This window comes from Bombina bombina, chromosome 6, assembly GCF_027579735.1.
Source record: "Bombina bombina isolate aBomBom1 chromosome 6, aBomBom1.pri, whole genome shotgun sequence".
Taxonomy (NCBI): Eukaryota; Metazoa; Chordata; class Amphibia; order Anura; family Bombinatoridae; genus Bombina; species Bombina bombina.
This window is the reverse complement of record NC_069504.1, coordinates 910,410,224-910,423,398: the sequence shown is the minus strand read 5'-3', so window position 1 is coordinate 910,423,398 and position 13,175 is coordinate 910,410,224. Positions and strand designations below refer to the sequence as shown.

The window sequence follows — 13,175 nt, the reverse complement described above, 5'->3', positions numbered from 1 at the left end:
TTGCATTTTCTATCTGAATCATGAAAGTTTAATTTTAACTTGAGTGTCCATTTAATGTAAATGGAGGCTTAGATTTTACAGCTGCCTCACCTCATTTCAAGACAGTAATTTGGAACTATCATCTCCTTAGTCCAAAAGATATATGGATCCAACAAAATATAAGTATTTTTTTCTGGATTAATGATTTTTCTTTTCAACTGGTATTTTTAATTATTACTACAGGATTATACAGAAATTAGTGGGGGAAAAAAAGTATTTACCCTGTGTTCATCATCCAAAATACGATACACATTATTTTTAAAAACTCTTTCTTTGATGCCAGCACGATCTTTATAGAGAGGTGGAAGTTCCTTCTCAAAATTGATATAATCATCAGCTCCATTTAGATCATCACATAACCTGCAGCTTAATGGTATCAAAATAAGCAATTTACACATTTCTGGAGATTTCAGTAGATTGTTGTTTTCTTCATTAAATGTTTTCACAGAGTTCTTTAAATCTACAATACAAAGAGACATTGGTGAAAGTATTTTTTTATGAAATGTCTAAAGAATTTTAATATGAATTACATTATGAATAGTGTGTTTACTTACTTGGTAAAATAAAACTTAAATACCCAACAAAATATGACCAAGCCAAGCCATGTGCAACATTCATTTTTCTTTTTTCTGTAATTTCAGAGATAGTTGCAGGTGCAGGAGCCTGCATAAAATTATAAAGATGAAAAATATTTTTACTGCATTTAATAATCTATTTTGGATATAAAAGTAAAATTGTATTGTTCCGTCTCTAAACATGACATAAATATAAACATATACAAAACATGCAAAAAAAAACAAAAAAACAACAACTTATAAGAACATACAATCTCTAAGGGCAGGATACCCCAGGTTCCTCATAGGTTTTTCTCATTATAAGAAACCCACCTGGGAGGATCCTGCAGGGAGGAAAAGCAGGGATTTATTTATGCCTAGGTGATTAGGACTAGGAAGGCAATTTTAAAGACACAGCAGATAACTATTCAGCCAATGAGAATGATAAAAATATCCCTTCTGGCTTTGTTTGGTTCTTCCTTTGTGGTGGAAGCTCCAGTATAATGATGTAAAACATTTAGTCAACACAATATTAGAAACAAGTTGGTTTACTATCCCTTTAATATCGCTGGAGCATATTCTATACTGCTTGCATTTTTGCTCTGTTATTACAATGCCATTGTTTAATAATTCAATACAATTCATCTCGGTTAGCACATTTCTGTTCTTTCCTTCAAATAATAGATTTCTCTGAGGGCCCTCTCTAAAATGCATTTAGAACTGTAGGCTGATGGAACGCAGAAATGAAAAGTTGTAGTTTTTTTGGTTAAGCTCTTTTCTATACATTGGAGTGTACAATAGCAAATAATGGCCTAGATTACGAGTTTTGTGTTACGGTGCAGTACGGCTATTAGTGCTGAAAATTTTGCCATTGCGCTAGAATGGCCGGTAACGCATATTACGAGTCGCAGCGGTATAGCTATACCGCAAGCATTTTAGCCTGTAACGCAACGTCCATTCCGCAATCAAAAAAATTACCTTGGAGTGCGGGATTTTCCATAGCGCCGTATTACAGGTTTTGCGGTCCGGGTAAAATGCTTGTGTTACAGCCTATACGACACGAGCCATTCCGCCATCTGAGACCAGTAGTTATGGATTTTGCAAAACAAAAATGTTTCACAAAACTCATAACTAAAATGTTACAAAGTACACTAACACCCATAAACTACCTATTAACCCCTAAACCACCACCCTCCCACATAGCAAATACTATATTAAACCTATTAACCCCTAATCTGCCGCAATCAACATCGCTGACACTAAAATAAACATATTAACCCGTAAACCACCTGCCCCCACATCACCAACACTATATAAACCTATTAACCCCTAATCTGCCACCCACCCACATCGCCAACAATAAGTAAATCTAGTAACCCCTAATCGGCCTCTCCCCAACACTAAATAAACCTATTAACCCCTAAACCACCAGCTCCCCACATCGTAACTAATAAACTAAACCTATTAGCCCCTAAACCGCTAACCCCCACATCGCAAAACACTAAATTAAACTATTAACTCCTAAACCTAACACCCCCTAACTTTAAATTAAAAGTTACAATATAACTATCTTAAAATAAATAAAATCTTACCTGTGAAATAAAAAAAAACTAAGATTAAACTATAAAGTAACCTAGCATAACTATTCTAGCACTTAAAAGGGCCTTTTGTAGAGCATTGCCCTAAATTAAAAAGCTCTTTTACCTAGAAAAAAATACAAAGTCCCCCCCAACAGTAAAACCCCCCCACCCAACCAACCCCCCAAAATAAAAAACCTAAGTCTGAATAAAACCTAAGCTACCCATTGCCCCTTTAGGTAAAAGAGTTGTTTAACCTAGGGCAATGGCCTACAAAAGGCCCTTTTAAGGGCTATTGGTAGTTTATTGTAGGTTAGGGGGTGTTTTTATTTGGGGGGGCTTTTTTATTTTTATAGGGCTATTAGATTAGGTGTAATTGTTTTTATTTTTGTTTATTATTTTTGTAAGCTGTAATTTTAGTGTTTTTTATTTTTTGTAATGTTGGATTTTTTTTATTTTTTTAGTAGTGTTATTTTTTTTTAAAATTGTAATTTAGAAATTTTAATTGGTATTTTTTTTTTATTAGAATAGTTATGTTAGGTTAATTTATAGTTTAATTTTTATTTCACAGGTAAGTTTTTATTTATTTTAAGATAGTTATATTGTATTTTTAATTTAAAGTTACGGGGTGTTAGGTTTAGCAGTTAATAGTTTAATTTAGTCTTTTGTTATGTGGGGTTCTGGAGGTTTAGGGGTTAATAGGTTTATTTATTATTTGCGATGTGGGGGGCTGGCGGTTTAGGGGTTAATAGGTTTATTTAGTGTCGGCAATGTCGGGAGCGGCGGATTAGGGGTTAATAACTTTAATTAGTGCAAAAAAGAAGTCAAAAAAGCCTTGCTATAGCAAAAGATAAAAAGCAAACTTTATTAGAGTATAAAGTTAAAAGCACACAGGAGATAGTAAAAATAATCCATTGGCCGACCAAAAAAAGATGACCGGTTTCAGTGTCAAAACACCGTACTCATAGACCTAAATTCTCTACACCTGAGGCAAACTTAAAAACAGTCTACCATACTCTGATAGGTTAAAACAAAAAAAAAGATTGGTGAGGTCGGCCAAGGATTAACCCTTAATTGTTTGGTTAACGAAAATGCACAGAGTATGACTAGAATAATTAAACTGGACATGGTTATAATATATTGAATGGTAGTGACACATAAAAGGGCATAACAGTATGGGGCTTACTCGCATAGACAGACAGGGAGAGATATTTGGTAACACAAGTTGCAGATATATACAAATATAAATATACTGTAAAATCTTAAATACATTTTAAATGAGAATGCAACAAAAACTAAACCAGATAAATGTACACTCAACTGGTTAATACTAAACAGTTAGCATATGGACACATGGATCAACACAAGATAGGTCACTAAGAGAATATAATTATAACAAAAAAGGCAATGGGATGTATAACAGCAGCAAATGTCTAAAGGTAAATTAAGGACAAATGGATGCAAAAAGGCAGGAAACTTGCCTCATAAGCATGTACAGGCAAATCACAAAAATGTATAATGTCAAATTCGGAAATGAAACCTATTGGAATCAAACTGTTCAGTTTGAAAATCCAATAGGTTTCTTGTCTGCAGAGTATGGAGAACTTGTCCCCACCTCTAAGTGGTCTTTGTACTTTCTCGATTGCCCTCCATTTAAACGTATCCACTTTTTTATTGTGGATCTCCAAAAAATGCCTAGACAGGGCTGAACATGGTTTTCCCCCAGAAATATAGGAAAGATGTTCCCTTATGCGGGTACCCACCTCCCTGGTGGTCGTTCCTACATATACCCTTTGACACTGTGTGCACTCCACTAGATAGATGACATACGTGCTTTTGCAGTTCACACACCCCCTAATTGGGAATTCTTCCCCTGTCTGGTTGTGAGTGAACGACTTGGAGATCTGTACATGATCACAAGAAATACATGTTCTCCTACCGCACCTATAGGTGCCATTACAGTGTAGCCAAGAGCTCCCAGAGGTTTTATCTCTTAAGAGACTGGGGGATAACATGTTCCCTAATGTGGCATTCCGCTTTGCTGTAAAAGCTCAGCCTTTGTCCACAATATCTCTCAATTTTTTATCTCCCCTCAATATGGGCAGATTCCTGTTAATAATTTTACGAATCTGGTCATATTGATCTGAGAAACAAGTCACAAATCTAGGTTGGAGTTGATCAATTTGCCCAGTCCTCTGTGAGGTCCTGGACGTGTTGGTGAACAAGGATTCCCTATTCATGTACTGAACCGATGTATAGGCTCTATCTATCACCCTTTTTGGGTATCCTCTATTTTTTAACCTTTGGCTAAGAAACCCACTCTCTTGTCGGAAGGAACCATTAAGGGTACAGTTTCTTTTTACCCTCATGAACTGACCCTTAGCAATGGCCCTGAAGACATGCTCGGGATGACTGCTGCGTGCATGCAATAGACTATTGCCCGCTATGGGCTTCCTGAAGAGAGTGGAAATCACTTTGCCTGTTGACTTCAAACCCTTAAGAGACACATCCAGGAAGTTAATACTATCCTTATTCCACTCAAAGTTGAACTGTATCCCTACCATGTTTTTGTTCAGGTCTCTCACAAAACATTCAGCATGTTCCTGATCAGATGACCATACTATGAGTAGGTCATCTATGTACCTGATATATTTGACAATGTATGTTGAGGGAATGCCAGTACCTCCATAGACATTGCACCTCTCCCACCAACCCATAAACAGGTTGGCGTATGATGGGGCAAATTTAGCTCCCATTGCCGTGCCACGTCTCTGGAGGTAATGATGTCCCTGTGTCAGGGTGTCAGGAATCAGACTGAGACGAGAAGTGCAAAAATAATCACACCTTTATTAATAACAAAAAATAATAAAAAATCCACAAGTCAAATAAGAAGCCAGGAGTCAAAACCAGAGCTGGAGTCAGACGAGCCGAGCCAGGAGCCAAAGCGAATAGTCAGACGAGCCAGAATCAGGAACAAGGAAAACAGCAGAGCCAGGAACAAGCCAGGGATCAGGAACCAGGAAGGACGTCAGGCAGCCAGGTAATACACAGGAACTCACACAAACAGGTCTGAGACAATGCAAAGGCAAAGCATACTGAACAGAGGCCCTTTAAATAATAAGTGATGACATCACAATTCTGAGACTGCATCCTGTCTCACATGGATGATGCACACCAGTCTGGCCATAAAAGGAAGTGCATGAAATGAACATCATCCCCCACAATGCACCATAGTCAGGAAGAGAGGTAAGTAAAATGGCTGCCAACAGAACATGACAAACACAACAGGGAAAAAACCCTGACAGTACCCTCCCCTCAACGACCCCTCCCCCGCGGGAGGACAAAAGGATTATTGGGGAAACGGGCATGGTCCTCCAGACCGTAGCCCCTCCAGTGAACCAAATACTGTACACAGCCCCTGGACATACAAGAGTCAATAATGCTGCTGACCTCATACTCCTCATGGTTGTCAACAAAGATAGGATGGGGACAAGGCAACACAGTGGTAAACCGATTACAAACCAATGGTTTCAAGAGGGAGACATGAAAAACATTGGAGATGCGCATAGCAGGAGGAAGGTCAAGAGCGTAGGCCACAGGATTAACCCGTCAGAGTATTCGAAAAGGACCAACATAACGAGTAGCCAATTTATTGGAAGGCACACGAAGGTTCAAGTTGCGGGAGGACAGCCAAACTCTCTCACCAACCTGGTAGGAAGGTGCGGGCAGACACCTACGATCAGCCTGGAACTTTTGGCATAGAACGATGAAGGCAAACCTGAATTTGCACCCACGTGGAACGGAGTTCCTGGAGATGCTCCTCCAAAGCCGGAATACCCTGAGACATGAATGAATCGGGCAACAAGGATGGTTGAAACCCATAATTTGCCATGAACAGGGATAACTTGGAGGAAGCATTAATAGCACTATTACGAGCAAACTCTGCCGAAGGTAACAGTTCAGACCAATTATTGTGGTGATCTGAGACATAGCAATGGAGGAACTGTTCCAGAGCTTGATTAGACCATTCCGCAGCCCGAGGAGAAGGAAAGCTGGATCCCCATTTGAGCACAAAAGGAAAGCCAAAATCTGGAGACAAACTGGCTACCCCGGTCCGACACTATCTCCTTGGGAAACCCATGTAAATGGAAGACCTCCCGGGCAGAAATTGAAGCAAGCTCCTGAACGGTAGGCAGCTTCATCAAGGGAATGCAATGAGACATTTTAGAAAACCGGTCAACCACCATAAGGATAACAGTATTGCCATTGTAAACAGGGAGCTCGACAATGAAGTCCATGTAAAGATGTGTCCAAGGACGCTCACCATTAGCAATAGGTTGAAGAAGACCCACAGGAAGACGTCGAGGAGTCTTATTCTGTGCACAAACTGAGCAGGAGGCAACATACGCAGCAACATCAGAACGAAGACCTGGCCACCAGAATTGTCGAGTGACAGACCAAATCATTTGGTTCTTGCCTGGGTTACCTGCGGCTTTAGGATAGTGGTAAGTGTGCAAAAGTTTAGTTCGAAGATTCTCAGGAACAAAACACTTACCACTAGGTTTCTCAGGAGGTGCATTGGTTTGTGCAGCCAGGATCTCCTCCCCCAAGGGAGAAGTCAAATTAGTACGTATGGTAGCCAAAATATGGTGAGGAGGTATAACAGGAGTAGGTACAGACTCCTCCTTGGACAGAGGCAAAAATTGTCGAGATAGGGCATCAGCCCTAAAATTCTTACTACCAGGCAAGTAGGAGACCACATAATTAAACCAAGACAAAAATAGCGCCCATCTGGCCTGTCAGGGCGACAAACGTTTTGCTTCAGATAGATAAGTTAAATTCTTGTGGTCAGTAAGAATGAGCACTGGCACGCTAATACCCTCGAGAAGATGCCTCCATTCCTTAAGTGCCAAAATTATGGCCAGTAATTCCCTGTCGCCAGTTTCATAATTGCACTCCGCTGGAGACAATTTCTTAGAGAAGAAACCAAACGGATACAAGGAACCGTCAGTCGTAGGACGTTGAGACAAAAGGGCACCTACTCCAGTGTCAGACGCATCGACCTCAAGAACGAAAGTCAGGACAGGGTTAGGATGAGCCAGAACTGGAGCAGCAGCAAAGACAGTCTTAAGACTATCAAAGGCCTTAATGGCAGTAGGTGACCAATGGAGTGGATAATTCTCTTTACGGGTCATGTCTGTGATAGGTTTGACCAAGGAAGAAAAGTTTTTAATAAACTTTCTATAGTAATTGGCGAACCCCAAAAAATGTTGAATAGACCGAAGACCAACTAGGTGAGGCCACTGCAGAACTGCAAATAACTTGTCAGGATCCATGGAGAACCCTGCAACGGAGATAACATAACCTAGGAAGTTTACTTGAGTCTAATGGAACTCCCATTTCTCGAGTTTACAAAACAGGCCGTTCTCACGTAGTCTCTGAAGAACCAGTGTAACATCAGAACGATGAGCCTCAAGTGTGGGTGAGTGTATGAGGATGTCGTCTAAGTACACCACAACACACTGTTGCAACATATCTCGTAGGACATCATTAATAAATTCCTGAAAAACAGCAGGAGCATTACATAGGCCAAAGGGCATTACAAGATACTCATAATGCCCGCTCCTGGTGTTAAATGCTGTTTTCCATTTGTGGCCCTCCTTAATCCTAACGAGATTGTACGCTACTCTCAAATCAAGTTTAGTAAAGACCGTAGCTCCCTTGAGGTGGTCAAAGAGTTCCGTAATAAGCGGAATAGGGTAAGCATTCTTAATGATAAGACAATTAAGACCCCTATAATCGATACATGGTCTTAACTCGCCACCCTTTTTCTTCACAAAGAAGAAGCCAGCCCCTGCAGGAGAGCAGGATTTGTGGATGATCCCCCGTAACAGAGCATCGGCAACATACTCCTCCATAGCACAATTCTCTGCAAAAGACAGAGGGTACATCCGGCCCCGAGGAGGAATGGCTCCGGGTTGCAGGTCTATGGCACAATCGTAAGACAGGTGAGGAGGCAACGTACCAGCACGCACCTTGTCAAACACGTTTAGGAACTCTCGGTACTCCTCTGGCAATTGAGATACTGAAGAAGTGCACAAGACTTTAACTGTTTTTTGAAGACAAGTGGAAATACATTGCGGGGACCACAACAAAATTTCGGACCTGCGCCAGTCGAGACTGGGATTGTGCTTTTGGAGCCAGGGATAACCCAGAACAACCGCAAAATGCGGAGAGTTTATCACCTGGAACTGGAGGGTTTCAAAATGGAGAGCCCCAACAGCCATGGACAACTGAGCGGTTTTGTGAGTAACGAGTGCGGGCTGAAGGGGCCTGCCATCAATGGCCTCAATAGCAAGCGGAACGGACCGATGCAAAACAGGAATGGAGTGCTTTGATACAAAAGCACTGTCAATGAAATAGCCCGCAGCACCGGAGTCAACTATGGAGGAGTGCACCCAGGAAAGGACAACCGTGACCAAAGGTTTCTCCTTAAGCGGTTCCGGGGACGAGGATAAACCACTCAAGGTCTGCCCCCAACAGGACCTTAGGTGTGAGCGTTTCCCGGCCGTGTAGGACAAGACTTCAAAAGGTGACCCTGTAACCCACAATAGAGGCAGAGCCCTTCCTCCTCCTAAAGGCCCTCTCCGCCGCGGAGAGACGCGTGAATCCCAGCTGCATCGGCTCAGCAGTACCTGGTGACTCGAGACCAGGAGGCATGGGAGGAGAGAGAGGCATGGGTGGGAATGAACACGTAGGAGACAACGGAACAGGAGGCTTCTGCAAGCGCTCCTTGAAAGAGGGCCTCTCTCTGAGTCTGATGTCAATTAGGATCAAAAAAGACACCAATGCGTCGAGATCCTCTGGTAAATCTCTGGCAGCAACTTCGTCTATAATCGCATCAGAGAGCCCATGAAAGAAGGCGGCAACAAGGGCTTCATTGTTCCAACCTACCTCTGTGGCAAGCATATGGAACTCAATAGCATACTGAGCAACAGATCTTGTACCTTGCTGAATGGACATGAGTCATTTAGCAGCAGAGGAGGAGCGAGCCGGAACATCAAATACCAGAGGCGTAACTAGAAAGTCCAGGGCCCCGGTGCAAGAATCAATAAAGGGCCCCCCCCCTCGGGTCATAGACATTCATAAGGACCAACAGTCACCTATGTGCACACACATATGGCTTCTGCAATATTAATATTTCACAAGATATGCTGCTGGAGAGTGTACTTACTGGCACAATATGTGTGATATATAAAATATGTATGTATATATATATATATATATATATATACATACACACACACACACAAACAGGGAAAAAAGTTGCCCAAGAACTAGTGGTTCCATGAAATTTCAAAGTGGTCCCATTTTTTAACTTCAGATTTTTGCGTTGCAAAATGTGTAAATTTGATATTTCATGTAGAAATGGGAGGTAATTTGATATTTCATACATGCGTGTATTACACATTTGTATTAACAAAAATACACTTTCTATACACTCAAAAATAAGATGAAGCTCTAAAAGTGCTTGAGAAAAACTCCTCCAGATCTTGTACACCTCTGCTTAAAGGGACAGTCAACACCAGAATTTTTGTTGTTTAAAAAGAAAGATAATCCCTTTATTACCCATTCCCCAGTTTTGCATAACCAGCACAGTTATAAAAATATACTTTTTACCTCTGTAATTATCTTGTATCTAAGCCTCTGCTGACTGCCCCCTTATTTCAGTTCTTTTGACAGATATGCAGTTTAGCCAATCAGTGCTCACTCCTAGGTCACTTTACGTGCATGAGCTCAATGTTATCTATATGAAACATGTGAACTAATGCCCTCTAGTGGTCAAAATGTATTCAGATTAGAGGCAGTCTTCAAGGTCTAAGAAATTAGCATATGAACCTCCTAGGTTTAGCTTTCAACTAAGAATACCAAGAGAACAAAGCAAAATTGGTGATAAAAGTAAATTGGGAAGTTGTTTAAAATTGCATGCCCTATTTAAATCATGAAAGTTTTTTGGACTTGACTGTCCCTTTAAGCTTTTTTTTTTATTTTTTAAAAAACAGTTTCCCTCAAATTAATACAATAAACCTAGAGAGAGTGAGAGAGTGTAAGAGTGAGAGACAGAGTGAGAGTCATACACAGAAGGGAAAGCAAGACACACACGCACAGAGGGGAGAGAGAGACAGAGACACAGACACAACACACATCACACACACTCACCATACAAACCACACACCACACACACTCACCATACAAACCACACATCACACACACACACCATACAAACCACACACACACACCATACAAACCACACATCACACACACTCACCATACAAACCACACATCACACACACACACCATACAAACCACACATCACACACACTCACCATACAAACCACACATCACACACACTCACCATACAAACCACACATCACACACACTCACCATACAAACCACACATCACACACACACACCATACAAACCACACATCACACACACACACCATACAAAACAGATATCACACACACACTCTCATACAGTGACCACATCAAACATACTCACACACAGATAAAAGGGGAGAGAGTAAAAAAAGAAGGGGCAAAGAGAAAACAGTGTGTGTGCTAGTTAGCCCATCAAAAATAGTAAGAAACTATATTCTGGCAAATACACAAAATACAAGCCTAAACACTTCATTACAAAATTGTGACTATTCATATCACATAACCTGCATTAACCCACTCGCAGGATTCTATCTCTTAATCACCATTGCTGTAAAGGTGGATCCACTATTATCCCTGAGTATCTTTGATAAGAATCTATTAATGACTATAGGCTTGCTACTAAGTTTAAGATGCAGTCTTAAAGAGACAGTATATACTACATTGAACAATAACAGTCTCAATTCTTATAAAACAACATGAGTTACTTCTACATGATAAGATTTCAATTGGACACTGGCTTAGTAAATAAGATGCAGTCTTAAAGAGACAGTATATACTACATTGAACAATAATAGTCTCAATTCTTATAAAACAACATGAGTTACTTCTACATGATAAGATTTCAATTGGACACTGGCTTAGTAAATAAGATGCAGTCTTAAAGAGACAGTATATACTACATTGAACAATAATAGTCTCAATTCTTATAAAACAATATGAGTTACTTCTACATGATAAGATTTCAATTGGACTCTGGCTTAGTAAATAAGATGCAGTCTTAAAGAGACAGTATATACTACATTGAACAATAATAGTCTCAAACTCTCAATTCTTATTAAACAATATGAGTGACTCCTACATGATAAGATCTCAAATGGACTCTTATTTAGTAAATTATAAGAAATTATGAATGGTGAACAGAGTATGAACAATAACTAGGGCATCAATATATTCAAATAAAAAAAAACTGTCTGCTATGTGTGCCGGCATAAGAGACCACTCAGTCACAAGTAGTTCACAGTAAGCAACACAACATTTACAGATAAAAATGAAAAGACAAGAAAATGTAAGGCAAATGGGAAAATGATAGTGACACAGGGAGATGTTATCCTAACTTCACTGAAGCATGGATCTGTCACTAACCGTCAGTCCACACAGGCAGGTTGCACTCAGCTTGCTGTTTTTAAGTTTCTATTATAGCTGCAGTGCTACCTACTATTTCCAGCCCTCTCAGATACGGATCTCTAAGGCTCCTGCAATCTCCAGTTGACCCCATTCAGTTAGGGGTGAGCAACTTCAGCCCTGTTAAGTGGAGCTGCTTCTTCCGACGGAACAGACACCTCCCCCACTACTGAAGGCAGCTCTCACATGGAGAGGAGACTCACAGTAGTTGTCAGGAATTACCAGCCTATGATTGCCTGAATACTTTCTTATTGTGGTGTTTTTTTTTTTGTTTTAAATACTTTGCATAATGGTTCTTCATTTTTACAAAAATTAATAACCAGCTTTTAAAAAAGTAAAAGCGGGTTATTCATTTTTGTAAAAATGAAGAAACATTATGCAAAGTATTTAGTCTGAGCAGGGTCTGGTGTGCAGTAAAGCTATCGAGTGATGGGCAATCTTCATAGCATTAAATTACAATCATTGCCTTTATCAATCCTACAAATTCTGAATAAAACATTACCTACCTAATATAGGCTCTGTGAGTCCCCTGCTTTCCCACTGTCCCAGAAACATGAGGTACTGCTCTGCTTCCCTCACTCGCTGCCGCGCAGGAGGAACTTCCTTCAAGATAGCTACACATAGTTCCCAGATAAGCCCGCCCCCTCAGCAGCCAGCTCCACCACCGCACGACTGGAATGGGGTCCGGGATTAGGGCCGGGAAGGAAGGCATGCTGTCAATTGCCAGGAGCAGTTACAGGGGCCCCTTTCGCAATCGGCAATTTGTTAAAGACGGCCTGTTAGTCATGCAGGCAGAAAAGTTTAAAAAAATAAATAAAATAAAAAAATGTCATTTTTTTTTTCTGAAGCAGGCCCCCCTTTCAGGGGGACCTCCGGGGGCCCGGTCGCGACCGCGACTGCTGCACCACCGGTAGTTCCGCCCCTGTCAAATACCCTTCGAAAGGAGGCCACAAATTCAGGGTAATTTGAAATCACAGGTTTATTAGTCTCCCACAAGGGATTAGCCCAGGCAAGAGCTGTGTCAGACAGTAACGAGATGAGAAATCCCACCTTAGCTCTGTCAGAGGGAAACGCCTGAGGTAACATCTCAAAGTAAATGCCCACCTGGTTCAAAAACCCTCTGCACTGAATAGGATCGCCTCCATATTGCTGAGGTAGAGGTGCAGAACCGGACATGCTCCTGGTAGGCATAGGTGCAGCAGCGGAAACAGGAGCAGCCATAACTTGCGGGACACTTTGGTCCAAATGTGCAGTACGAGTCAGCAGGGTTTGCAGGGCTAGTGCAAATTGATCCAAGCGGTGATCCTGTTCATCCATCCTGGAAATGATGGCAGGTAAAGGTGGATTATTAGCACCATCAGGATTCATGGCCTTTGTGTAAT

General features: G+C 41.0%; 1 protein-coding gene across 1 annotated transcript in view; it reads right to left on the bottom strand.

Annotated features, from left to right (window-relative positions):
• The window catches only part of STING1 (stimulator of interferon response cGAMP interactor 1), a 166,279-nt gene that overhangs the window by 87,958 nt on the left and 65,146 nt on the right, over positions 1–13,175 (bottom strand). Inside the window, exons 4-5 of the mRNA XM_053718542.1 lie at positions 594–702; positions 261–499 (exon numbers count right to left, since the gene is read on the bottom strand). Coding sequence (XP_053574517.1) covers positions 261–499; positions 594–702 — 348 coding nt within the window. The remainder of the gene's footprint in view (positions 1–260; positions 500–593; positions 703–13,175) is intronic.